At 58.4% G+C, this 27,970-nt stretch overlaps 1 protein-coding gene across 4 annotated transcripts in view; it reads left to right on the forward strand.

Moving 5' to 3' along the window:
* The window catches only part of CDK12 (cyclin dependent kinase 12), a 30,044-nt gene extending 16,281 nt beyond the window's left edge, over positions 1-13,763 (forward strand). For 2 of the 4 annotated variants that reach the window (XM_074849783.1, XM_074849781.1), the window contains 8 exons: positions 744-800; positions 1,360-1,461; positions 2,813-2,890; positions 3,380-3,496; positions 4,114-4,245; positions 5,030-5,244; positions 6,994-7,452; positions 9,939-13,763. In XM_074849783.1, the coding sequence (XP_074705884.1) occupies positions 744-800; positions 1,360-1,461; positions 2,813-2,890; positions 3,380-3,496; positions 4,114-4,245; positions 5,030-5,244; positions 6,994-7,452; positions 9,939-10,621 (1,843 nt within the window). In that variant the 3' untranslated portion in view covers positions 10,622-13,763. Of the gene's footprint in view, positions 1-743; positions 801-1,359; positions 1,462-2,812; positions 2,891-3,379; positions 3,497-4,113; positions 4,246-5,029; positions 5,245-6,993; positions 7,453-8,308; positions 8,764-9,938 lie in introns of those variants that run through there. The other 2 variants (XM_074849782.1, XM_074849784.1) reach the window with 2 other exon arrangements.
* The last annotated feature ends 14,207 nt before the right edge of the window (positions 13,764-27,970 follow it).

The following is a 27,970-nucleotide window of genomic DNA, read 5'->3' on the forward strand; positions in this document are numbered from 1 at the left end:
AACCCTGCGTGTTTCCACCAGGGCTGTAATTAAGCTGTAATTAAGCAGTGGCTTTCCTGGGTGCTGCTGCCGGCTGAGGACACGGCTCCTGCCGCAGAGCCCTCGCAGCCTCCTGCTGAACTGCTGGGGGTAGCACCGCTTTGCAGCTCCTCACAGTTCATTTTCTTCCATGTTGACTTGAAGTAAATGGGTCTCTGTGTACGCTTGGTCTCCATGGTATTTTGGCAAAAATACTGTTTATTGGAAGTGCTTGTAGCAGAGAAACCATTGAGGGTTAAGGTAGGAAGCAGCAGTTCTCCGTGAATGCTCTCTCTTCTTTAGATAGCAGTGTTTGGCAGTAACGTAGTTTATCACAGAATATGTAAGAATTATTCATTCGCTGTTAATTCTCAACTCTTTATCTGGATATCCATAACAAAACTTAGAGCTGCTGAGAATAATACTGTGCATAATTGCATCCACATGTCTGGATATGCATCTAAAGAATTTCTCTGGGACATGGGCCTTTTGGGGAGGGTTTGTGATAAAGATGAGACTGAATTATTGCTTTTTTTTCTTTTCGTTTCTTTGAAGCATTAAATAGGATCTGGAAAATTAAGTCAGACATATTCAAAAGTAGTTACTGCAAACATTGCTTTGTTAGGCCTTTCTACTACATGGGAGGGGATTTCCTTACCTTTTACTGCTTGCAGCCTGGGAGCCCAGTGGTGATTCAAACCAGTGACTTGGTTTTTGTCTTTCAGTGGGCAAATCAAACTTGCAGATTTTGGACTCGCCCGACTCTACAGCTCAGAGGAGAGGTGAGGCACGGCGGGGTGGAGGGGTGGAGGAAGGGGGAAATGGTTTACCTAGGTGGGATGAGCTCCTTTCTTCTTAATATCCATGTAGTCCCTTCAAGTGGAAGTCCTGGTATTGCCTGAGAAATGGTTTCCAGTGTAAGTGGTATAATGCAGCTCCAACCGTTGGAAAAAGATATTCCTGGCTGGTATTAATAGCTCTTCATTAGGCAAACCAGCTGATAAGGAAACAAAGCATCTTCTCTGCTTGCCACGAGCCACGTTTTGCTCTGCGATCAGTCACTATTCAGTCATGGCAGCCTGCTGCTGCCTGTTGCAGGTCAGGATTTTTCAGTCCTGGGTACCTGCAGCTTTTACTGTCTTGTGCCCACAGGCAGACATGTAAAATCTGTCATATCTCATCAGCTTTATTGAGCTCGGGCAGGTGCTGTGGAAGTCGGGGCACCTGAAAGCCCCCTGCTTCTACTGACATTCCTAACTCTGCAGTTTGGAAGCACAAATTACAGTTTGTAAGGGGTTTGTGGCTCTTGTCATCAGTTTACATTTGTATCTTCCGTTCCAGCCGTCCATACACAAATAAAGTCATTACATTGTGGTATCGACCTCCAGAATTGCTGCTAGGTGAGGAGCGTTACACACCAGCCATAGATGTGTGGAGCTGTGGGTAAGTGCCTGGTTTGTATCTCTTGTCCTGTTTGGGCTGTGAACATCAGCACACGAATCGAATAGTTCTGCTGGAAGGTGGCCTTTGCTTTGTGCTAGTTCCTGACACTGGATCTGTTCCAGCTACGCAAAGTGTGTTGTGATAGTGTAGGACTACTTCCAAAATTCTGTGCTTTGAGGAAATAGGTGTGTGTCACCAAACTAAAGCTATACCATTTAGCAAAAACTCCTAGAATGAGACTTTTCTTGGTATCGACGTGTGAGAGCGTGAAAGGTCTCTGTCCTCGCTATCTAAAAACCAGAGCAACCAACCTTTGGTAATGATGGACCACGAAGATCAGAAGGGGTGACAAGTTTACTCTGTGCTGGTCATAGCTTCAGGGTATGGTTCTAATGACCTCGTAGAGAGGTTTTCTGTAACCTCTTCAAATTGCTCCGTCGCCTAATTTTTTCAGCCAAATCTAGGAAACATTTTAAGGTAGAGATTTCAGGTTTCTAGTAGTGTAGGGAGCCCCGTGAGCGGGAGGAATCTGGGCAGTTCAGCCACAAAGACGGAAACTTTTCCAAATGATTCAGAATCAGACTCTCGAGGATTCAGCATTTAGAAGTGGGCCTGGAAGTCCCAGAATGTGTGCTTCCTGTTGTGAGATTCCCAGGTAAACTTTCAGCAGAGCTTAGTACACAAACAACAAAGGTTGGTCAAAGTCAGGCCCTGATAATTACTTCTGGAAACTTGGGCTCTGCGGTCTGGTTGCTGTTGGGTGTCCTGTGCCAGATGAGCCCAGTTCCAGCAGACAGGTGCCCGTGTCAGCCCACAGCTATATTTGACACCAATTGTCATTCCTGTCGGAGGCTTAAGGGTAGATGTTAAAGCCTGAATGAGTCAGGGTTGTCCCCTCCCTCCTCTTCTTTCCCTTCCAGCTGTACAAATGTCGTGTGCGCGTACGAACGTTGTGCGGACAATGACAAACAATAAGCTACTGGCAGCTGAGGATGCTTTGGGCCAGCAGATATCCCTCAGTAACGCTGAAAAGATAAATGGGCTGAATCTGGAGGAAAAATGAGAAGCCTGGCTGTTTTTCTTGTCCTACTATTGACACATCCTCCTTTCCCAGCAAAGAGTTAAAGCGTGAAGCCTGTGACATGTTAACCAGCCTACTAGTGAGTGTTATTTCCCAGCTGCGTAGAAGTGGTGACTCTGTACACATAGGTTAGTTTGTCAGTTCTCAACTACAAGCCCTGATGCAAATAACTCTCCTCAGGCAAACCTGCTTCTGAACAGAAACGCTGCAGTGTTCAAACGATCATCCCAAGGGTTTGCTGTCATGACCTCTTGCTTTTCCTCTTTCCAGCTGTATCCTCGGGGAACTGTTTACAAAGAAGCCTATTTTCCAAGCCAATCTGGAACTGGCTCAGCTTGAATTAATCAGGTAAAGCATTGCACATGCATGCCTATGAGAAGAGGTACTGCAGGAACTGCTCGTGCACACAGTCTCTGTGTTATAAGAGGCCTCTTTCTCTAATCTGCCTGCAAAATGGGACCAGCAAATGACTGTAACTGCAGATGGGAATAGTTAGGCATTTAGGTGTCCATGCCTACCATCGAGTGTGTGGCTGCTAATGTATGCACCCTCAGTAAACTTTGCTGCTGTTAGTTAAGTGCAAAAATCATGAACCTAAATTACAGCTCACGCTGAAAATGCATTGTGTTGGATGGTTTATAAACTCAAGCATTTTTCCTCTTCCCGATACCTCATTTTTAACCTGAGGGTTATCTAATCTTTATTGAAGTGTGCCCAGACCCTGGTTCTTGGTACAGTAAATTGCTTAGAAAGGAGACTTTTTCCTTCGGGTTGGTGACTGTCCTCCCCCGAGCTGCACTCCACCAGCTGATCGTCCTCTGCTTCTCTGGTTCTCAGCCGGCTCTGCGGGAGCCCCTGTCCAGCGGTGTGGCCAGATGTCATCAAGCTGCCCTACTTCAACACTATGAAACCGAAGAAGCAATACCGAAGGCGCCTGCGTGAGGAGTTCTCCTTGTGAGTTTCGGTAGAAGAGAGGATAAGTGGCTGCGTGGGGGTAATGGCCTTCTGTTACGTTGTACGACTCATCTGCTCTCCTTTGGCTCTAGTCTACCTGGCAGGATAAAGCAGTGCTTTCCCTCCTTGCCTTCTGCCCTCGGGCAGCCCTCTCCAGGAGAGCTTCTCCCATCTGGGAAGGCTGGAATTGGGGTTGTTCTCCCCTTTCTAAATATCCGCTCTGCCGCAGGTGTCTGCTGGAGGGGTGTCCTGCCTCGGCAGCTTGTGGCGCTTCCAGCTAGGGTCTGCCCCGGGAAGCACCCCCGGGAAGCAGGGTGGCATTCTCACGGCGCTGAGGCCGTCTGACTCCAGAGATGTGCTCTCTGGGGGGAAGAGTATAACTGTGCAAAAATCCTCTGGGATTTGTGGCAGAGTTGCTCTTCATAAATAGCAAAAATTAGACTGAAAATATCGCGTATCTGGTGTCTGTTCTGGTGATGTCTTCGAGCTGCTGCGTCCCGTGGTAATAAATCTGGACTGCAGGGATTTCTCTTAGGGCTGAGAGGTCTCTCTGAAAGCAGGTTCTGCCCTGGTCAGAACAACCCCTTAACCCAGCCTTATTCCAATTCTCTGCGCAGCATTCCTTCGTCTGCTCTCGACCTGCTGGACCACATGCTGACGCTAGACCCGGGCAAGCGCTGCACAGCAGAACAGGCCTTGCAGAGTGACTTCCTTAAGGATGTTGACCTCAGCAAAATGGCACCTCCGGAGTAAGTCCCAGCTGGCATCCTCCACCGCAGTGGGCTCTCTGCTCGTGAGCTTTGGGAAGGAGCCACTGCCTTGGCCTTGGGTTTTTCTCAGTCAGAATTAAGTTACGATTTCTTTTCTCGACTCTGCCCTTGCATTTTGTCATATGACTGAGCAAGTAGCTCGTCCTGTGCTGTTGGTTTTCTGCCTGATAACAGGCTGGTTTTATAAAGCTCAGTTTAATGCTTGTAAGGTGCTCTGAAACTCTTGGAAGACATGCAAGAGTAGCATGTAGCATATTCCTGTCCTCTGTGCCCTGGAGGACTGGCCAGGCCTCATCTATGCTGCTTGTTAATTGACTAGAAGAGTGGCTGTTGAGCAGTACCACACCGCAGCTCTTTTCTCCCACTCCAGTCAGACCGATTATAAAGCTCCGCTCTAGCCGCTTTGCGTGCAGGCGTGGCAGTAGCTTTTGAGTCCTCTTTCCTTCAGAGTTCCTAAAGGCAGCTGCTTTCTTAAAGCCACCGGCCTCTCAAAGCTTGGCAGACTTGGCTCACCGGGGCTTGTGTGCATTGTAGCTAACCCAGTCCATTCAGAGCTGAGATCCCAGTGCAAATTAAATAATTTGCATGCAATTATGCTGCCTTTCCTGGTTCTAGGACTCACCCCTTCTTGGTTTAATAGTATGGTTGCAGTCAGGGGAACATCTGTGCTGCTTTTACGGCACTAATAACTTTCTGTGGTCTTTGAGGATTAAATTGGTTTTCTTGCCATGTTTCCTGACAGCGAAGTGTTGTTCTCTTCCAGCCTTCCCCACTGGCAGGATTGCCACGAGCTGTGGAGCAAGAAACGCCGACGGCAGCGGCAAAGCGGGATTGCAGTGGAGGAGCCACCGTTATCAAAAGTTTCTCGGAAAGAAACTACCTCTGTTACAAGCACAGACCCTGTCAAAAACAACAGCAGTCCTGTGCACCCACAGCCTGCCCAGCTCAAACCAGAGCCTGGTGCTGGAGATGCAGTAGGTCAGTGCCCCGTCGGGTCTGTGAAAGGCTCCTCCTGACGTGGTACCTCCCTGCCCTCTCTGCTCGGGGTGTGGGAGGCTCATGTCTATTTTCAAGCCAGTCTGGTTCTTTCACCTCTATTTCTACAGAAAGGACATTCCAGAATCTTCCTATCCTGACTTTTTTTTTTTTTTTTTCCTTTTTTTCCCTCTGCTGTGAAAACTATTGGCTGCAGAGCGTTCTGGCTAGCCTTCAAAAGTCACTCACTGATGAGCTGACTGTGAATTTGTTCTATGAGTTACACTACTGGTTCAGAAGCATGCTTTCCCCCAGGATAATGGAAGGAGTCGTTAGTCACTTAAGCCAGCAAACTATAACAGATAATAGGCTGGAAGGTGCAGCCATGTAAAGGGTGTGCAGATGAGCTGAAGTTTTGATCTTATTGATCAAATTATACAAAGATTAGGCATGGGATGTAACAGGCTGGTGGGCAAAAGTGTGCATTATTGCACTTTGCTTGTTGCGGAAAAGATCACTTAGTCATAAAGTCTTGCAGGATCAAGACTTGTGCACGGTTTCCAAACCTGTGACCAACCTTCTGTGTCTAGAAAATAGTTGGAGGGGAGATGTTTTGGTTCCTGGGAATGCAGAGATACACAGAACTGCCCAGACCATGCTGATTGTTCTGTAGAAGCCTTATAAAAACCCAGATATGGGCTAAAGCTTCCTTTGTGTCAGATGTTGTACTGACAAGTAACAGGGAAGACAGTTCTTGCTCCAGGGAATGCACAATCCATGTGTTCAATGAAACATGGCAGATGGACCAAAGGTGGTGGTTGGATTAACAAACAGCTGAGAAAAGTGAGTGTCACGTTCTTAGTTGCCTACCAGCAAGAGAAGCTTAATTCTAAGCTTCTAAAACCAAACCTTTGCACCCTTCTTCCCCAAAAGTTTGACTTGGAGTCATTGTGAAGGGACAGCTTTGTCACTTGTCACTCAGGAGGCTCTGCCCCAGCGTGGTGCCAGGGGAGGTGATGCCACTCAAGGGTTGGATTTTAGACTAACCTGGATACTTGCGGGTCAGGACAGAGTCCTCTGATCCCAGGCCAGCTCTCAGCAAGGAATTGCTTTCTGCTTGACCTAATTTCTTTTGCTGCATCAGCGGAACACACCCTTCCTCCCTCCCAAACAGCAGCTTATCCCTGGAAACCCACTTCCCAGGGCAGGAGGGAGTGCTTTAGCTCCGCGGGGACCCGGGGAGATGTGCTGCCCCCATGGCCACCCCCAATGGCCACCAAAGGGGGCTAAGGGCTCCTGCTCGGCATCGCGCGTCCTCAGACTCGCTGCCGTAACCGGTGACATCCACCGGTCTGATTCTTGGGGTGCCCTCGCGTAGCTAACCGAGGTTTGGCTCAGCTGGGCTGGTTTTAACAAGATGTTGGTAGATTTGAGGGGGGTGGCGAGGAATTTCCCTGGGTGGCTAATGGAGCAGTTCCCCGCTGTAGCCTTGGGCGAGTGCAGTGTGTGCGCAGTACCACGGGGTGCTGCTGCAGCGCTGCTCAGAGCTGATCGCAGCTTTGAGGGGGGCAAACTGCTGGTGGAAAGCTGAGCAAACTATCCAGGAATCCTCCTCCCAGAGCCTCAGTGCCTTCCCCCGGCCCGGGGGACACGGAGAAGAGGTGTTTATTGGTATGTGCTGTGTGGTGATTACAAAGCCACGTGGCCCAGCTTCGCTTCACCTTCCTGTGATGCTGCTCGTGTTTCCTGCAGGCCTTGGAGAAATCACCCAGCAGCTGAATCAGAGCGAACTGGCTGTTTTACTGAACTTGCTGCAGAGCCAGACTGATCTGAGTGTCCCCCAGATGGCCCAGCTGTTGAACGTACACTCTAACCCAGAGATGCAGCAGCAGCTGGAGGCTCTCAACCAGTCCATCAACGCTCTGACAGAAGCCACCACTCAGCAGCACGAGTCTCAGGCGGCGGCAGCGGCGGCGGCAGCAGAGGAAGCTGTGGAGGAGCCGCCCGCGGAGGCCCAGCTACCGGAGGAGCAGGCGACTCCAGAAGCAGCCAGTGCTCAGGGAGATATGCAGAACGTGCTGGCCGTTCTGCTGAGTCAGCTGATGAAGAGCCAGGAGCCTGTTATCAGCCTGGAGGAGAGCAACGGGGAGAAGAGCAGCGAGCAACGGGGGCCGAGGAAAACCCCTACAATGCACCCGGAGGAAAGTACAGGTAATTAATCACGAGCGTTGCTTGTGCATCTTGGATGCTGTGCACTTGTTTGAACAATTAAAGTATCCCAGACGAGTGCCTCGAGTTTAACTGCGGCCTCGAGACATTCGAGTGCTGTGACAGAGGGTGTGGATGGGAGGAGGAAAGGTGCTGGGTGCTAGAACAGGGTCAAGCCTCAGATTTCAAGACTGAGAAAGACACTGACCCGCTCCCTGTGGTAAGTGCTGGACTGCTCGGGAGGTTTGAACAACTGTAAAAAGCCCAAACACAAAAATGCTTCCTTGGCTTCGCATCTCCAAAGCATATGAAATCTGTTAGTGCTCCACTGTGAATGGGTCAGTGAAGATTAAAGGTTTTGGTTTATGCCCAAAAATGAAAGGGAAGCTTGGAGGGTCAGCCCTACCTCTAATACGCCCAGTCATCAGTTTACACGTTCAGGTAGTTTTTTTTGCACAGGATGTTGAATCTCTGTGGATTTTCCCATCTTATTGCTTGTCCCAACTCTCACCATTCCCTTCCTGCCCTCTCAAAAAAAAAAAAAAAAAAAAGTGTGGAGATGATTTTAAAGAACATGAGAACTGAAATACTGGAGAGTGCTGGGAGGGACAGTGGCAGTTGTGTGTGTAAGGAACTCGTGCGTCCAGCTCCGGTGTGCCCCGTTACACACAGAGTTGACTTTCACGAGTCCTGAAACTCAGCGACTTCTGAAGTTGAGCCAAAGGGCTGGTTCTTGTAGAGCAAGTAAGAGGCATGTTTAAAAGACCTGATTGTATCAGTGAACTCGTGGATTTCCTTTCCGAAGGTGAGTGTAAATGTCTCCATGTCTTTTGTTTCTGTTGATTTTTTGAATTATTAGCAACATCCTGTGACGACCTCACCCAATTCTAGAAGCGCCTCCTGAGTATGTCTCAGACTCTCCAGGGAGCCTCTTTTGGCCCGATACACAACTCCTCTGCAATGTAGCTGAACGTGCTGTGTTCTCGTGCCTTCAACACACCCGCCCACCACAAGCCAGTTGTGATCATGCTTTTTTTTCCTTTTTTTTTTTTTTTTTTTTGCCCTAGTACTGGAAGATAACTAGGTTATTGTAGAGCAGATTCAATTAAATAACGTTGTTCTCTGTTTATAATTATTTTAAATGATATGCTGTCCCCAAATCAGCTTGGCTTTAAAATTACCTGAAGATTGTTTTCTGGATTTAAATACAATCTAGTTTTAAAGTGGACTGACTGATACGGGTGGAGGGGTGGTCCTGGAAGACTACTGGTTTTCACAATAAAGTTTGACCTTTTTAATAACCAGTTTTGCAAATGATTTGAGGATCTGATTCAAACAAGGTGTCCGTGGCCTCTTACGTCATCGCCAGTAATAACTTTAATCACCGTGTAGCCGCTCCTTTTGTCGATGAACGAGACCGAGTCAGTTGAGTTGTGTTGCTCTGCAGGAGTCAGGACTGGTTTGGGGAGCGGAGCCGGCGCGTGAGGCACCGGGAGCAGATCGGGTCCTGCGGGAAGCCGCGGCCCCCCCCTCCGCGGTGTCACTTCTGGTGCCTTAGCAGGGGGAGGGCCGGAGCTCTGCTCGCCTTCCCCACCGCCTCACCAGGCTGCTTTGTTCTTCCTGCTGGCTCCAAAGCAGTAACACAAAGTAGTAAGAGCGTGGCGAAGGTGGGGGTGTGCGAAGGGTGCTTTTGTTCCTGCTAGGAGGGGTCCTTTGGAAACCAAAATCCTTGTCACTTCAGGTCTCATTTGTGGGGGGGGGGCTGGGGGAGAAGGGGACGGGGCGGGCAAAAGGATTTTCTCGTGCTCTAGGACACAAATATTTGGGGGTTGAGATTGTTTTGGACCGTGGGCTGGAAATGTCATTTGTTAAAAAAAAAAAAAAACAAAAAAAAACCAATCAAAAAGCAGGGCCGGCTCTGGTAAGGAGCAAAGTGGGGTGACACGAGAGGGTGCACCCACTCCCTTCAGTCCATCCTGGGTGCAGTCAGGAACCGGCCCGTGTGGGTTCGGGGTTGGGTTTTGCTTTTGTGTTTTTTCTAAGCCGTCGGGGCACACGCTGCCGCCGAGGCCGGTACCGGAGCAGCGAGGCGCGGCGGCGGCCCTGCGCCGCGGGAGACCCCGCTTTCGGGGAGCGTGTGCTGTCGTGTGGCTCCACATCTGGCTCCTGCTCGGCGTTAGCCTTTGATCCGAGAGCAGGAATTCCCTCCACGGATGCCCATGTGTTAGGACAGCTGTTGCCAACTAGTTGGGAGCGTGGGGGACGGGGCGAGGACGGGGAGAACGTTAATGAACATGTGCATTGATCTTGCAATGAATGGCAGCTTTTAAAACTCTCCGCCTCTTTCCCAGCGCAGTCCTAGAGAGTGGACTGTTTCGGTAGGCTGTTCGGTTTTTGGGGTTTTTTTAATTTTTTTTTCATGTAAATGTATTTATATCTGTTCGCATGATGTTTTAAGATGGTGTTTAAAAGAAGTAACCCTTCCACAGCATGTCCTCCTCGCATTCTCCCACCAGAGAAGAGACCCCCCGAGCCCCCCGGACCGCCGCCGCCGCTCTCCGAGGGCGATCTCGCCAGCGCAGCCCAAGAGTTGAACCCGGCCGTGACGGCCGCGCTGCTGCAGCTCTTTTCCCAGCAAGAGACGGAGTCGCTCGGCCACGCGACGCACGAACACCAAGCCTCGAGAGCCGCGGACTACGGCAGGTCCCACCCCTCCAGGACTTACAGCACCGAGGGCTCAGAGGGGGGATTTGGTGCCGAGGAGCTGAATTCGGGCCAGACGCTACTAGAACCTTCTGCCCAGCCTCTGGGGAAAAGCAGGACCTTCTTGGGCTCCGTGAGCCACCTTGGGGAGACGAGCAATTACCAGGGCACAGGATCTGTCCAGTTTCCAGGGGACCAGGACCTCCGCTTCGCCAGAGTCCCCGTCGCCATACACTCGGTCGGGCAATCTTTTACGAAAGTCGAGGGGAGCAACAACACGCTGGTACATCCAGAGGCCAAAATTCAAAATTACGGCGAGCTGGGACCGGGGACGGCCGGTTCCAGTGGGGCAGGAACAGGTCCCAACTGGGGTGCCCCAACCCAGGCGACTTCTTCATACGGGAAGGCGTACCGTGGGCCTGGCAGAGTGCCTCCGCGGGGCGGTCGGGGGAGAGGGGTTCCTTACTGAGCGATGCGATGCGCCTTTCGCGCCGGTCCTCCCCTCCCTCGCCTCTCCACCTTTAGCGACATGACTTTTTTTTTTTTTTTTTTTTTTTTTTCTCCTCGCCAGAGCAAGGTCTCGTTCGCATTTCAGCTGCTGCACAGCTCCCCGTTGTATTCCTTGCTAGGCTGCCGGCGGGCGCCCTGTGACTGACCGTAGGGTCCCCGCTTGGGTGTCTCGCTGGCCAAAACCTCTCGCGCTTGGTTAGTGACACAAAAAAAAAGAAAAGAAAAAAAAAAAAAATTACAAAAAAACACCCCATCTCAAACGGAGGTGAGCTTTCTGCCCTGAGCCAGCAGAGGGGGGGGGGGGGGGGGGAGAGTTGTTTAAAAATAGGAATGAAACAAACCCAACCATGTGGGAAGAAGGAAATTTAAAAAAAAAAAAAAAAGTTTCACAAGCTGGGCACCGGTGCTTCCCAGTGGGGGAAGTGCAGGGCGATGTTCAGGTAGGGCTGGGGGAGAGTCTGGTTCCCAAAGCAATTTTTTCATTGTTTTGTTGTTTGTTTGGTTTTTTTTTTTCCCCACTCCCCTTTAAAAAATGTTTAAAAAATTAAAAAATTTGCAACAGCACCTGGATCAATTATCCTGGCTGCAGAGACCTGGGTTGGGGCACTGGCTCGTACTCGGTTTATCCGACGGGGTTTCCGTGCCGTGAAGCGTCCGGCCACCCCTCCCGGCTCAGCCCCCCCCTCCTGGACCCCCCCCGGGCGGCTCCGGGTCCAGGCCACATCCCTGACAGTAGCCTGAGCAAATTGGCTTTTCTGAAGGGTCTCTTTGGGTTTTGTATCTCTCCTGCCATAACTTTGCAGTAGGAATCAGGGGGGTTTTTTTCTTTTTTTTTTTTTTTTTTAAAGAGCCGAAGAGAACACCTCACTTAAAAATATGTATTTCTTTGTCGTTCATAACTTCCAAAACACTTTAAAAATTAAAGAAAAAAGGAAAAAAAAAAAAAAAAACAACTTCTGGTGGGGAATCACCACCACGTAGGAGTGTCTTTTGTACCCAGCATCCTTCTGGGCTGGTGTTGCGTGTCCTGACGGGGGTCGGTTGGGGTCCCCAAGCAGCATCTCAGTACTTCGAGGCTTACCAGGCGTTAATGTATCATTTCTATAAGCATATATATTTTTGTTGTTGTCAAGGAAGTATTTACAATGAATTTTCTCCTCCCGCAGAACCTTGCGATGTTGTCCATTTCAATGAGACTTAAACAAAAGAGATGAATAAAACAAAGGTACATATTTATGAGCTTTTTTTCTGAGTAGGCCTTTCCTATGGAAAACATACGGTGGTTCTTTTAATTTTAGAGATGGCAGTGTTCTGAAGTGTTAAATGGGTGGGAGTCCGGGGGGCCGAGAGACCTTCTTGCTACTAACAGGATTTGATTTCATTTCTTTTTATAAAGAGAGATAAATTTAAAAAAAAAAAAAAAAAAAGAAAAAAAATATGCACCTGAATAGGTGGTGCTTCTCTAACTGGGGAAAACCTGCCTTACACAGCCAGACCCGCGGCTGCACCCAGCAGCTTTGCCGTGGGAGGAAGGACAGGAGAGAAAAGAAAAAAGAAACACAGATTGTAGATACAGACCCTGCTGGGAACGCGCGAGGCCCCTGCGCCAGCAGCGACCAGCGGCTCTCGGAGCGTTGAGTCAGCGCTGAGCAGCGACACCCTTATCAGAATTCCAAGTATAAATTTGTTGGGTTTTGGGTTTGGTTGGTGGTTTTTTTGGTTTTTTTTTTTTTAATTGCCAGTTCATGCCTGATGCGCAGGGAAAAAAAAAAAAAAAAAAAAAGTTCTGCAAGACGCAGAGCGCACTAAATAAACCAGTCACCTCTGAGGGGTTTTTTAATTTCTAGATTTTCTCTTTCCACCGTGCAGCTGCCAGCTTTGGTCTGTGGTGGAGCTTTTGTTGTTGTTGTTCTGGCTTTTCTTCCTGAGCCCATCCAATTTGGAAGGAAAAGTCGTGTTCCAGCACTGAATCCTCTTAGGAAGCCGATGCCTAGTTATTGTCTTTCCAAGTTGGCAAATCCCCAGCAGCGCCCGCCGCCAGCGAGCGTTCCTGCCGCCGGCGCCCCCCCGACCCCCTCGGCTCTGCCCGCTCCTCGGCACCCCTGACACCCCCCCCCCGGCGCTGGGCTCCCACTTGTAGGTGCAGTTCTAGGGGGGCCTGGCCCAGCTTTTGCCCGGGTGGTGCCAGTGCTGCCCGCAGCTCTCCCACCCCCCGGGGCCGCTTCGCCAGCACCGGTTGGTTTTGCAACGGGCTGAAAAGGTGCTGAGGCCCTTCGAGGTAACGCTGACGGCCAGGGGGGCTCCTGTCCCTCTGTCCCACTGTCAAGGACAGACAGCCCAGGCTTCTGTCCCTTGCTCTGGGGCGGCCGATGGCATCTGCCGTCCATCCCCGGGGGGCCGGGAGGTGCCTCTGGGCTCCCACAGGAGGTGGTCTGCACCGTTCCCTGGTCCGAGCCCTCTGACCACCCCGGCGAGGTTTGGGCAGAGCCGCGGCGCTGGCGGTGGCCGCTGCTCCATCTCCAGTGGCTTTTCTTAACTGGTCCCAGCAAGAGGCTTTCGATCCCTGCAAGGGCGAAGGGAACACGCGGGCACCCGGGGGGACAAGCCCTGCCAGGACACAGCCCCTGGTCGCAAAGCTGGGGGCTGCGGGGCTGCTCACATCCTCCCCGGCCCCCCAACAGCTCTTCTTTTTTCCTTCTTTTTTTTTAATTTTTTTTTCAAGGGTCTCTGTACAAAGAAGACAAAAGGATTTACTTGGGGGGCGGGGGGGGGGGAACGTATGCGTTTAAAAGGATTTAAAATGTGGTGCAGGTTACAGACAAGTCATTAGATGGCAATTCGCCCCTCCTTTCTTCCTCCACACGGATCGTTTTTGGGTTTAATGCCAATGTCTAACACGCTGTAGCCAGTTACCCAGCAGAGAAGCGTCTGGTAAGACTCTTACTGTACCTCTCCTGAGTTTCGTTTTGAGACTGAGCGCGCCTTTTTTCGGTTGTACCTTTGTCTCTGTACAGATATTTTGTAATATATTAAATTTTTTCTTTTCAGTTTATAAAAATGGAAAGTGGAGATTGGAAAATTAAATATTTCCTGTTACTGTATTGCCTTTTGCTCCATTGCACTGAATTACTTGCTGTAGCCTTTGCAAATTACACGGTAACTGTGTTTTTTCCTTTAAAAGCCTTTTTTTCCCTCGTCCTGGTGCCGTAGTTTGGTGCCGGTGAGCGAGCTCGGGCCCGGTGCCGGAGCGACGAGGGCAGCGGGGGTTTGGCATTGCCAGCCCTCAGCCCTGCGAGGCTGCAGCCTCTCTGAGCACCCAAAGCCGACTCCGCTAATTGCGAGTCCCTCGTTAGCCCCTCGGGTGGCACCCGGCCGCCCGCCGGGGGTGTTGGTGTCCGCCTGGGTGGGCGATGCCCGAGCGGGAGCGCGGGGGCTGCTTCGGTTCCGGCGGGAGCAGGAAGGAGGAAACTTGGAGCTGAAGCGAAGGCGGGAGAGGAGACGGGGCCGTGGGGGTCAGAAGGAGAAGGAGCTCGGCTCAGGTTTGGCCCCAAACCTTCCCCCAGCTCCTGGCACCCCCTTGGGCTCTGGAGGGGGGCCCCGGGGAGCCCGATCCTGCTCCTGCCCTGAGCCCACAGGGCACGGGGAGGGGGCTGCGGCCGTGGCACAGGGGCTGTGTCCTCCATCCAGCTGCCCATCTCCCTTCCACGGGGGTTTCCCCACATCAGACCCAGCTCCCGGGGGGGCTGGAGGAGGGTTTGGTGCACAGGCAGGATCCAGGCAGGGAGGGAGCAGGTGGGGGCTGCTCCTGCCCCAGGGGCTCCCTTGGCTCCCCAGGATCCACTTTCTGCTCTCTCCAGGCTCGGACAGACCCTTCCCTGCTCCTCCCAGGGCCTCTGCCTGAGCTGGGGGCGGGTGGGCAGCCCCCGGCGCCAGCGCTGGGCGAGCAGAGAGGGCAGGGGGGAGACAGGGGTGCTGGTGGGGGGCTATGGTCTCGCTCCAGGGCTCCCCATGAGATGGGGGGTCCCCGCACCGCGGCCGTGGCTCCCTCAGCTCCCGCTCCAGCCCCGGCTTTCTTGCTCTCCTTTTGCCGGGTTTAGCATCCCCACCGCTGACACCTCTTAAAATATATCCCTGTGCAGATGGCGGGGGGGGGCGGAGGCGGCCTCGGCACCGGGTGCTTTACTCCGCCGTTGGACGCGGGAGCGAGCCTGCGAGCACCCAACCCGGCCCGGCCGCCCTCCTGATTTACGAGCGGGGCAGCTGGAAGCCACACGGGCAACCGGGCGCCTCATCCACCCTCCCGGTCGCTGCCCGGGGCGGGGGGCAGCCGGGCTGTCCCCCCTCAGCTCCGGGGCATCGCCCCGCCACGGCAGAAGGGCCCCAACCCTGCCACGCCGCCGGCCTGGGCTCCACCACGGGCAGACAAAGCCCCTCGGCAGCCGTGGCCGTCCCCGCCACGGCCCCCCGGTTCCTGCAGCGTCCCCCTCGCCGCCGCCACCCCATCCAAAGGTGACCAGAGCGTTTTATTCTATTTAATTTATTTTTCGCATTGAACTTCCCCGGCAGCAGCTGCTGTGCCAAATGGCCGGGGGGCTGCGCGGTGCTCGCGGAGCCGGCGCTGTAAATCTCCGCCGCTCGCTTCTTCCCCGTTGGGTTACGCTCGGCGGAGCCGCGGCTCTCCCGGTCCCGCCGTCGCTGTGGGATCCGGCACAACCCTCCTGGCTCCTTCATCCCCCCCCCCCCCCTCCAAGTCCTCGTGGGGGCAACTCTCCCGCTCATCCCAGTGGTGGTGGCGTGTGCCCGTGGGCAGCGGCTGCCGGCGCGTGTCGGCACCCCGGACGTCGACCTCGGTGGCACGGCGTGGTGGTGGAGAATGATCTGGAAAGGGCTCGAAGAGGAGGAGGAGGAGCAGCGGGCTTTCTGCGAAGGATACGGGATACAGGATGCCGCCGCGGCGCTGCCACCAGGAGCAAACGCGGTGAAAACCACGGAGCGGGGGTTCCCGCTCGGCTTTCTGGACGAGCCGTGCCTCAGTTTCCCCACCCACGGGCTCATTTTTGTGCGCCGGAGCACACGGGAGGACGCGTCGGCACCCGCGCGCCCGCTCACGTGTGTGCACGCGGCCCCCCAGGTGTGCGCACACGCGTGAACACGCGTGTGCGCACACCTGGGGGCCGCGTGCACACGCGTGTTCACGCGTGTGCTGGGTGCGTCAGTCACCAGGTGTCGCTCTCGGCGCGGCCACGGCCTCCCACCGCGTTCCCCATCCTCCTCCCCAGCTATATTTGTCCTTCCAGCTGCTCCGGCTGTCGGCACGAAGGGTTTTTTTCTTGCAATTTAGACGTTTCCTTCCAAAAATCCGTTAACACCTTTCCTTGGCATTTGAGGTTGGGGAGGGGGGGAAATAAAAGGATTGAAAAAGAACCAGCGCTGGGGGAAGGGGGGTGGGATAAAGCCACCAAAAAATATGTGGAGGTGGTGGAGGCCGCGATGTGCCGGGGATGGAGGATGGAGGCGGGTGTTGGGGTTGGTTTTTGGAGGGGGGAAGGGGGCGATGGATGGGTGCCTGAGCCCCGGTGCTTCCCGTCTGGTGGGATCCGGCGCTTTCCATCCCCCGGGATTCGCGCTGGGAACTACGAGGACGTTTCAGGTGGCATCACCAGGCCGTGCCCCCCCCCCCCATTGCCCTTTCCCAGGTGGGGTTTTGCCAGGCCCAAGGGGGACTTGGCGGCGGGGGGGGGTGTGTTTCTTTGGGAAGGGTCCCGCCTTGTCGCCGCTCCTCAGGGTGACGCGGTCCCTGTGCCACAGGGCCACCTGGCCCGGCGAGCCCCCCGCGCCCCCGCCCCGCTGCACCGGCAGCTTGATTAAAAAGGCGGCGCGGGCGGCGCGGCACAGCTGGTGCCTCCTGCCAGCACCCCGAGCGGAAAAGCGCCCGAGATTAACATCTCCAATTAGCGGGAAAGCGAAGCCGCTGCAGCCTGGGGGGTTCCCCAACCCCCCCCGCCGTGTACCCCCCGGTGCCACCTCCCAGGCTGGCGGCCACCCGGCGTTACCCCAGCCCCTGTCCCCTGTGTCCCCACGTCCCCGTGCCAGCGCTCCCGTGCCCCTCCCCGTCTCATTTTTGGGGACATTCCCCTCCTGGTCATCGTGCCCGCTGCCACCGCCATGCCCCATGTGCTGCCCAGCCTGCAGGAGGGGGGCACAGGCAGGGTGACCCCAACACACACACCCCCCAGGGACCGCAGGGGCGCCCGTATGGGGACAGGGGACTCCGGTGGCAGCGGGGACAGGGCCTGGCACCGCACCCCGACCCGGCGCATCGCCCTCCCCGCCGCCGCCAGCGCAGCTGAGCCAAGGCGAGAGGAAGGGGGGGGGGCCGGGGGAGGGCCTGCGCCTGCACGCTTTCACCTGCCATTTAATTGGATGTATTTTTAATTAATGGTGCCTCTGGGACCAACATGAGACAACATGATCTCTGAATAGGGGCAGGGGAGGAATTGGGGAAGGTGGGAGGATTGGGCCGCGGGGTGCGCTTACCCGCCAAACGCTGCCATCAATCACCCCCTACTTTTCGGCTCCGGACTTTTGGCTGCGGCTCAAGGCGGGCGCTGGGGCCGCGGCCACCCCCCCCCCTCCCCGGCCCCTCGGTGCTGCCTGGCACACGTGTGATGAGCGGCACGTCCTCAGCTGCAGTTGGCAGCGGTGCCGGGGGGGTTGTGCCGGGGGGGTTGTGCTGGCACACGGACCTGCTCCTCTCGCCGCAGCAAACCCCGCTCCCAATCTGCTGCCTGGTTGGTCTTACTGGGACCCCTGGGCCGGGGGGGGGGTGTGGGGGGCTCCCAGGGCAGCCCCCCCACCTCCATCCCATGCAGCAGCCCCTCTGCCCCAACCTCCCCCACCATGGGGGGTCTCGGTGCCCGCTGCCCCCCACCGTGCCCCCACCCTCGCTTTGTTCCTCCCACCCCGGGGAGGTTTGGGGGGGGCACAGCTGGTTCAGGTGTGTGTGTGTGTCCCCCACCTTCTAGCCCAGCCCCGGGGGGGCCGGGCTGAATGGCGGGGCTGGGGGCAGCTGCCCAGCCCTGCGCGGAGCCGGGAGGGGGTGAGGGGGGGGGTTCACCCGTGGCAGGTGCCGCGGCACAATGTAGGGCAGGCATTAATATTTAGTGGCGCTGGGGGGGCCACACCGGGGTGGCGGCACAGCTGCCTCCTGCGCTGGAATGCGAACCGCAGCCTGTGGGGACGGCCACCGCAGCCAGACCCCCCCGGTCCCCCCAGCCCCACGGCCCCCACGCACCTCCTGCCTGCCCGGAGAAGTTGCAGGGAGGCAGGAGGGGGGGGGACACATCCCGAGGCACCTGGTCCCTGCTCCGGGCATGCGGGAGGTGAGAAATGTGGTGGTGGCCAAGCTCTGGCCCTTTGAAGCCACCAGCCACGTGTTGGGGCTGGGAAGGGGGGGGGGTGGGAAGGTCCCGGGGGGTTCCCAGCCCGTCTGTGCAGCGGCGCTGGGCCGGCTCCCCGGTGCTCAGGCCACCGGCCGCGGTGTCACCTCTGCGTGGGGGCCACGGGGACAGCTGGTGACAACATCACACGTGGGGAGCGGCCACCGCGCGCTGGCTTTGGCGTTTGGCGGCGAAACGCGGCGTCACCAGAGCCCGGCCCTCGGCCACGCGGCCACGGCGGCTCAGGCCGGAGGTGTCGGACCCTTTTGTTCCGGATATCCCGGGATGCTCCGCCGGGAGCTGCCGGGGGCCTGCGCCGACGTCCCTTTGCACTTGGAGGGGCGGTGGGACGCTGTGCCCCGCGGTCAGACCCTCGCCCCAGCCAGACCCTTGCCATGGCCAGCCCCTCGCCCTGGCCAGCCCCTCGCCGCGGCTGAACCTTCACCACGACCAGCCCCTCGCCTTGTGGCCAGGCCCTCGCCACGGCTGCGCCCTCGCCCCAGTCACAGCCCCTCGCCCCACGGCCGGGCGCGCGGGCGCGGGCGGGTTTATTAGCGTTATTCCGGCATTGTGATGCAGAGATTGTCGGTGCACCAGCTGCTCCTGCCCGGGTGTTTATTGTTACCTAGAGACAGCCCCTGGCTCCCGCCCAGCTCCCCCCTGCACGATGCAAAATTTATAGCGCGGCGGGTCCCGCTTTAACTCTCTGCCTCCCGGGTGGGGGTTCGGGGGGTGCCCTGGGGAGCCCCGCAGTGCTCAGCCCTGGGGGGCGGCCGTGCCGGCGATGCCGCGTTGCGCTGTGCCACGTCGTGCGATGCCAGGCTGCGCCATAATGTGCCGTGCCGTGCCGTGCTGTGCCGTGCCGTGGTGTGCCGTGCCATGCTGTGCTGTGCCGTGCCGTGGTGTGCCGTGCTGTGCCGTGCCACCAGAGCCCCAGGCCGGCAGCGCAGTAGCCCCCCGGGGAGTCTGTATCCATGGCACGGCTAATCCTCCGCCCGGGCAAGGTGCCAGCCCATCGCCGGTGCCCGCCTGCCACCCAGCCCGGCTGGCGGAGGGGATGCGGCCCTGGCTGCCCCCCTGCCCCCGGCTGCCCCTCGCCGGGAGGTGCCAACCCAGTGCCGGGGGGCTCAGCGCTGGCCTGGCCACCCCAACCCTGCCCAAACCACTGGCTGGGGGGGGCAGGAGGGTCCCCACCTTGTTCCAGGGTGTCATAGGTGGGCAGAGGGGCCATGGCCGGGGGAGAAACTGGGTGCTGTGGGGGCTCTGCCCATGGGGGGACTGGGGGGGTTGGGGTCTCACCTGGGACATCCACTCGGTGCCACGTGGGCCCGTGGTTTCTCCTGCCATGACGGTTTGGCACAGCACATGGGGGTCTCGGCCCCACCGAGTGCAGGACCCAGCCAGTTGTGACCCCCCCTGCCCCCACGTGACCCTCACAGTGGCCGGTCCCTCTGTGTCCCCTCCAGCGAGCCCCGGCCGGCCCTGGGGACACCAGTGTCACCGCGAGGGTGGCACGTCCCCCCCGCCTGTCCCCCAGGCCCAGCCAACCACCGGACCCCGCCGCGGCCAGATCCTGCCCCCGTCCCCCCGTGCCCCAGCAGAGCCCCCGCTCCCCCCCCCACGCTCCCTCCACCTCTCAGCAAGTTTTTTATGTGATTACAGGCACTGCATGGTAATTAGTGCTAAACTCATTTGCACAACTACAGTTAATTGGCTACAACAATTAATTAATGTGTTGGAAATTTGGCACTGGAAAAAAAAAAAAAAAAGTTTGTCATCAGAGGGAAAAAGGGGGGAGACGGGGGGGGAGATGGGGGGTGCCTGCACCCATCTGCACCCACCTGCACCCACCTGCAGCCCCGGTCCTGGCTCTTCCCTGAAGTTTCCCCCCCCCGAAGCTGCTAGCCCTGCCCTGCCCCGCGCTTTGTTTTCTCTTTTCTTCTCCCTTTTCATTTTTTTTTCCCCCGTTTTCCTTTTTCTTTCTTTCTTTTTTTTTTTTTTTTTACAACTTAAGCAAACTCATTTCCCTGATAAAATATAGCATGACTAATGACTGAAGCATGTAAAAATCATTGGGAAAATGTCCTTGGAAGACGAATGCATTTTCAGCAGAATAATTAACTTAATTAACAAATTCACATGCATATTCATCAGGCTATTAATGTCTTCTCAGCTCAGCTTGACGAACATTGCGGTAATAACCATCTCATTTGCATATTGCATTCTACTGCTATCCAAAAAAAAAAAAAAAAAATTAGAGGCGGATGCACACGCGTGTGCCCCGCGCCCGCTCCCGTGGGAGCTGCTGGTGGGTGCTGGGTGTCCCGGTGAGGTTTCGCGGGCCTCGTGTGGTGATGCCCGCGTGCCGGCACCGAGCGGCGGGAGGTGCGAGGCGGGCGACGCCAGCCGCAGATGCCGAGGCCGGGAGCGGCGGTACCCGCCGCTCCCGGCCTCGGCATCTGCGGCAGGCGTCGCGGCGCGGGCGCGGAGGGGGAGAGGACCCGTAGCAGCTGTCGGCCTAATTCGGCAAACGCGCTGCTCGTGGGCGGCTTAGAAAAACAGATTAGACGCCTGCGACAGGCACTGATTCCTGACATACGCTCGGGGTCTGCGTCTTCATCGCCAGCGCCCGGCGAGGGGGGATGAGGGTGGGGAGGATGGGGGTGATGGGGGGGGTGAGGATGGTGGGGGTGATGGGGGTGGTGGGGATGATGAGGATGGTGGGGGTGATGGGGATGAAGGGGGTGATGGGGATAATGGGGGTGATGGGGATGATGAGGATGGTGGGGGTGATGGGGGATGAAGGGGGTGATGGGGATGATGGGGGTGATGAGGATGGTGGGGGTGATGGGGATGAAGGGAGTGATGGGGACAATGAGGACAGTGGGACCAGTGGGGATGATGGGGGTGATGGGGGCGATGGGGACAGTGGGGGCAATGGGAGTGATGAGGATGATGGGGGTGGTGGGGGTGATGGGGATGATGAGGATGGTGGGGGTGATGGGGATGAAGGGGGTGGTGAGGAGGATGGGGGTGATGGGGATGATGGGGGCGATGGGGATGATGAGGACAGTGGGGGCAATGGGGATGATGAGGATGATGGGGGTGATGAAGATGATGAGAGTAATGGGGATGAATGGGGTGATGAGGATGATGAGGATGAAGGGGGTGATGGGGATGAAGGGGGTGGTGAGGAGGATGGGGGTGATGGGGATGAAGGGGCTGATGGGGATAATGGGGGTGATGGGGATGATGAGGATGAAGGGGGTGATGAGGATGATGAGGATGGTGGGGGTGATGGGGATGAAGGGGGTGGTGAGGAGGATGAGGGTGATGAGGATGATGAGGATGAAGGGGGTGATGGGGGCATCAAGCAGATCCAGCCCCCCCCAAAGACGCCGCTGCCCCCCCGCTCTGCCCCTGCTGGCTCCACCCACATGTGCCACACCCTGATTGGCCCCGCCCACAGCGGGGGGTGCAGCCCTGGGGGAGCACACACCCCCCCCACACCCCCCCAGTGCACACACACACACGTGTACACACACCCCCCCCACACCCCCCCAATGCACACACACACACGTACACACACACATGTACACACACACCCCCACACCCCCCAGTGCGCACACAAACACACACATGTGTACACACACCTGCACACACACACGTGTGTACACACAGACATGCACACACTTACACAGCCCCTGAGTGTGCACACACACACGTGTATGCACACATGTGTACCACGTGCGCACACACACGCACACACATGTACACACATATACACACGTGTACACGCATGTGCGCACACACACGTGTGTGTACAAGCACAGGCACACGCCATCCACACAGCACACGAGCGTACAAACACATTGTGGGTGCGCCTGCACGCAGCGTGCGAGGGGGCACGTGCACCGCTCAGCACACGCACACACACGCACACACGTGAGCACACGTGTGCGCACACACACGCGCACAGGGAGAAGGTGTCACCCCAGGGGCAGCGCGCGGGGACTGTTGGTCCCCCAGAGGGGCTCCAGGTCACCCAGCGGGTGCCACGGGGGGGCCCGGGCCGTGGGGGGGTCCCAGGCCCCCCAGCAGGGCTGTCGCCTGGGGGGGGGGCTCCAGGTCACCGGGGGCGGGTCCCAGATCACCCACCCGGGGGTGGGGGGGGGGGGGTCAGGTGTCAGCGGTGTGTCAGGTGTCAGAGAGGGGGGATGGACAGACGGACGGATGGGTGGGTGGGCGGGTGGGTGGACGGACAGATGGATGGATGGATGGATGGATGATGGATGGACGGACAGACGGGTGGACAGACGGACGGACGGATGGAGGGAGGGAGGGAGGGAGGGAGGAATGGATGGATGGACGGACAGATGGATGGATGATGGATGGATGGATGGACAGACGGACGGGTGGAGGGATGGAGGAATGGATGGATGGATGGATGGATGGATGGATGGATGGACAGATGGGTGGACAGACGGACGGACGGATGGAGGGAGGGAGGGAGGGATGGATGGAGGGATGGATGGATGGACGGACAGATGGATGGATGGATGGACGGACGGATGGATGGATGGATGGATGGATGGATGGATGGATGGATGGATGGACGGACGGACAGATGGATGGAGGAATGGATGGATGGATGGACGGATGGATGGACGGACAGTCAGATGAGTGGATACAGGGACAGACCCATGGATGGGCGGATGGACGGACACGTGACCTGCAGGAGGGTGGACAGACAGACAGAAGAACGGCTGGGTGGGCGAGTGGGTGGTTGGACAGACAGACACACGGCGGGGTGGGTGGACAGATGGACGGACAGACAGACGCAGGGCGGGGTTGACTTTCCCTGGCCAGGAGCCATCAGATGGGCCCAGTGGGGAGACTGTGTCCGTCTGTCCTCCACTCTAGTGGGACAGACCCCCCGTGGCACCCACTGGTGGAGGTGAGCACTGGGGGGCTGGGGACCTTCCGGGGGCCATGGGGTCATGACCCCAAGGCCGTGACCCCGGGGCGGGGCCGTGCACCCTGGGGACGGGGACGATGGCGCTGGGTCCCCTGGGACACCGACGTCCCCAGCAGCGGGTCACCCATCTCGGGGGTGGCCACCGGCGACCACCCTTGGGCCTCAGGGATGGGGACAGACCTCAGCCAATCCCCAGCCAGGACTCGTGCCTTCAACCAATCCCCAGCCAGGGCTTGTGCTGCTGACCAATCGCAGCCTTCCCTACCTCCCTGGCCCCGCCCACCCCACGTATATAAGCCCAGGGGTGCCCCGGGGTGTTCTCAGTCCCTCCGGGTCCTCCCCCACCCCGGTGTCCCATCCCACCCCCACCCCCCCCGCAGATGGAGGGGGCAGGATCCGACCCTGCTTGGCCAGGGGGTGGGGGTGCCCCCAGCACCCTCAGCTGTGCCCGAGGGTCCCCACATTGGGTGGGGACACAGCCCAGTGCCACTGTCCTTGGCACCCTAAACCTCCGTGGGGCCCCTGGGCTCGTGGGGCATCGCAGTGGCAGAGGGTGAGGCACCACCGTTGGCCGAGGTGGGGGGGGACACAGGGGATGGGGCCACCAGCCCCTCGCTGGCCCTGGGGACCCCCCTGTCCCCGTGACTCCCTTCCCCGTGGAGAAATGGGGAAACTGAGGCACAGGTCCCCTGGGGCCGGGGAGCAAAGCCACCCCCCACGGTGGCTCCTTTGTCCCCACGGGTGGCCCCGGGTGCTCACCCCCTGCTACAAAAAAATCCCCCAGTGACACCCAAAATGAGGGAGAGCCATGGGGGGGGGGGGACGACCTCACAGCATGGCATGGGGGGGGGGCTGTGGGGCGAAGGTCAGGTGAAGGACGTCGGCGTGCGGAGGGGCGGGGGACGCTGCGGCGCACGGTGCCAGCTGTAGCCGGAGAAAGGCAAATAATTCAGCGGCACCAACCGGAGAGGAACCAGCCCGCCGAGCCCCGTGCCAAAATACCAGCAGTAAAGCAGTTAAACGGATCCAGCGCGGGAGCGAGGAGCTGCGAGCGCGGCTTGGGCCCCCATCCAAAGGAGTTAATGTCCCACAGTATGATCGATTAGTTGTCAGATGTGATTTCGAACCAATACAAGATGAATGGCATAATTTTCCTTCTCTCATTTTAGGCAGAATTAAGAAGCCATTAGCTAACACAAATTTTTGGCAACTTTAATAAAAAAGCTCCACTCTACATTTGTAGCGAACGTTCCCCAAGGTAACGGCGAAAGATGTAAATAACCTCCCGCGTCCTGCCCGGCGCCGTGTCGGTGTCGGTGCCGGTGCCGGTGCCCAGGCCGTGCCCACCCAGCACCGAGACGCCGACGGAGGATTTTGTCCCCAGCGGGTGCCCTGCCCGACCTCCGGCGCTTGAGCCGCGGTGGCGGCGAGGGTCTGGCGTCACACGTGTGATGAGCTGGGAGGGTCTCGGCCGCGGGGGGCTTTGTGCCGGGGCGGCCACGCGGGGACTCGTCAAGGACAAACCGCGCACAAGCTGCTCCTGCCCGCGTGCCCGCAGGCGCGGGGGCCGTCGTGCCAGCCCAGCCGTGGCCATTACGGCTGCGCGCGCCAGCTGCGGCCGCCCGATCCCTCCCCGTCCCTGGGGAGGCCGCGGTGGGGATGGGGGGGGGGTGTGGGGGGGACCTGGGCACCGTGCCACCCACCGGGCACCGGGGCAGAGCCATGGGCCCCCCCCCCAACCTCCAGCAGGGCCAGGCGAGGGGTGACGGGGTCAGGCAGGGGGATGAGGAGGGGGGGCTTTGGGGCAGGGACCCCCCCAGCGGGACCCCCCCGCCAAGGCTCTGGGGTTACCCAGGGCTGCTGCCAGCCCCGGCACGGCCGCGGCAGGGGACGAGCTGGAGGGCAGAGATGGGCCGCGGCCACCCCCCCACTCCAGCCCCGGCTTTTTGCTGCTGGATCGCCGGATTTTAGGCACGAAATGGGGTTGAATTAGGATTATTATCACAGCTGCTCTAAATGTAATTAGTTTTGCTCTGAAGTTGTTTGCTTTGCCGGGATTACGGCACAATCCAGCCGATCCGCCCGGCGCGAACTTGAGAAAGGCTTTAATTACTCTAATAAAGCGGATGCCGGGTTAATGTGATGATTCCAAAGGTGTGTTTTTTCAATTACATTTAACAAAAAGATTTATAGTCAGGTAAAATTGAATTAGGAGCGTGCAGAAGGGCTGGGCCAGCCAGGCCACTGCTCGCTGCTGGTGGCCACTGGGCCAGGACCCCGGTGTGGCCACCGTGCCCCACGCACCGGCGGGGTCTGTCCGGGTGAGGCGGCTGTTTGTCCTCCTGCATGGGAGGGTGGATGGACAGATGGACAGAGGGATGGACGGAGGGATGGATAAATGGGTGAAGGGATGGGGAGATGGAGGAAGGGAAGGACAGAGAGAGGGAGGGAGGGAGGGAAGGATGGACGGACAGATGGAGGGATGGAGGGATGGAGGGATGGAGGGATGGATGGAGGGATGGAGGGATGGAGGGATGGAGGGATGGATGGACAGATGGACGGACGGATGGATGGATGGAGGGATGGAGGGATGGAGGGATGGATGGAGGGATGGAGGGATGGAGGGATGGAGGGATGGATGGACAGACGGACAGACGGATGGATGGATGGAGGGATGGATGGATGGAGGGATGGATGGAGGGATGGAGGGAGGGATGGAGGGATGGAGGGATGGAGGGAGGGATGGATGGATGGATCCCATCGGCTCCCACCCAGGGGATGGAGGGGGGGTCCTGGCAGTGATGCGAAGCCACCCACACGCTGTCCTCATCCCCTGCCTGTGTCCCCTCCAGCCCGCAGCCCCGGGTGGGTATTTTGGGGGGGGTCAGGTCCCCCCCCCGCATCCCACCGCCGTGCTCTGGAGCATCGCCCGGTGCTGCCCTCCCAGAGCAGATGGGCTCCAGCTGTGAGCAGCAACACGGGGACGGGGCTGCCGGGGGGGAGCGGGACTCGGCCCCGGTGCTCCCGCCGCCCGGCACAGGCCTCCAGCGAGCCCGGCCGCGGCGGAGCTGCCAAGAGAAATGGGCAGATTATGGGATGAACGCGGGCCAAGGCAGGGCTGGGATGCAGCCGCCGTAAATCAGCTTTTAAGTAGCAACAAAATGGACATTTCCCATATGAAATGAGCCACCGCCTGCCACGGAGAGGGGGGGAGAGGGCAACCCAGGAGGGGTGAGGGCCTGGGGGGCACTGGGGTGGGACCCACCGGTGGGGGGGTCCCCGGAGGGGCTGTGGGGAGGGGGCTGGAGCCCAGGATGAGGGGAGAGGGAAGGGAAGGGAAGGGAAGGGAAGGGAAGGGAAGGGAAGGGAAGGGAAGGGAAGGGAAGGGAAGGGAAGGGAAGGGAAGGGAAGGGAAGGGAAGGGAAGGGAAGGGAAGGGAAGGGAAGGGAAGGGAAGGGAAGGGAAGGGAAGGGAAGGGAAGGGAAGGGAAGGGAAGGGAAGGGAAGGGAAGGGAAGGGAAGGGAAGGGAAGGGAAGGGAAGGGAAGGGAAGGGAAGGGAAGGGGCTGTAGGGTGCTCAGGTGGGCACCACCTGCTCTCCGCTGTTCCTGGCCAGGGCCAGCCCTGCTGCCCCGATTGGGTTTTGCCCCTTTTCTCCCCCTGGGGTGTGTGGGGGGCTGGGAGGCAGGTTCCCCCCTTTCTGCAGGACTTGGGGCTGCGGACCCCCGGGGTGACTCCTTCCCCTGGGTGCCACCTGCCCCCCCCATTGCTCTCCCCACTCCCAGCCCATCTGTGCAGCCCCCCCAGAGCTGGCCATGTCCCACCGGGGTGCGGGGGCCTCCCCTCGCCCCCCCGCATCCCTCACCATCCCCCTCCCACCCCCCGGCCGGGCACTCGGCCCCACGCTGGTGGTGGGGCAGGGGGTAAATGGTGGGGGGACACACGGCCCCAGGGAGGGATGGAGGGGTCCGGGATACAGCCACCCCACGGGACACGGGGCTGCGGCTGGCGGGGACACAACGGACACACGTGTGTGGCCGGGGGGGGCACACACCCCCCCACACTCCCCCCCCCCACGCCGCGCACACGCGTGTGCCCGGGGGTTGAGCAGCCGCCAGCCCTGCCCAGCCGGGCCAAGCACCCCGTCACCCCGCAGGCACCGGGGCCGGGCCCGGCGGAGGGGAGGGAGGGGGGGGAACCGGGCCGGGCCGTGCGGCGGAGGTGGGGGGGGCCGGGCCGGGGGCCCGGGGCCGGGCTGCAGGCGGTGCCGCATTCCGGAGAACCGGCATTTGCTGGCGGCCGGTGCCAGCAGGCGTTGGCAGGTTTGGAGCTTCGCAGCGATTCCAGGCACAGATGTCCTTGTTTTAACTCCTCTGCGATGGAGCCTGGCAGGCCGGGCGGGGGAGGGGGCGGCTCGGCAGCCCCCGGTGCGGCGGGGACCGCTGCCAGCCCGGCCCGCCCCGGACGCGGCTCCGGGGACCCCCCCCCGACCCACCACTGCCCCCCCGCCCCGGTCGGCGCCCCGGTCTCCCCATCGCACAAAAGTGGGGGGCAGCCCACACCCCCCCATCTCCCGGCCGCCCCCCCCCCTCGACCCCCGGGCAGCCCCCCGGACCCCCGGAGCGGGACCGGGCAGCAGCAACGGGGCCGCCTCCGCAGCGCGGCGAGCGCCCAGGGCCGGGAGCCTCCGTTTTTTATGGTATCTGCAATTTTGGCAGAAATCTGTCTTTAATTTAGCTGTCCATATAAAAATCCGCACTGTATAATAATGAACAGATGCCATGAAATTTAAACTGAAGCAATGACTCCTCCTCCCCCCCCCCGGCTGGCACTCGCCGGTGGCAGCGGCGACCCGGAGCTGGCGCTCGCCCCGCGCCCCCCGCCGCGCTCTGC

This window comes from Strix aluco, chromosome 24, assembly GCF_031877795.1.
Source record: "Strix aluco isolate bStrAlu1 chromosome 24, bStrAlu1.hap1, whole genome shotgun sequence".
NCBI classification, from domain to species: domain Eukaryota; kingdom Metazoa; phylum Chordata; class Aves; order Strigiformes; family Strigidae; genus Strix; species Strix aluco.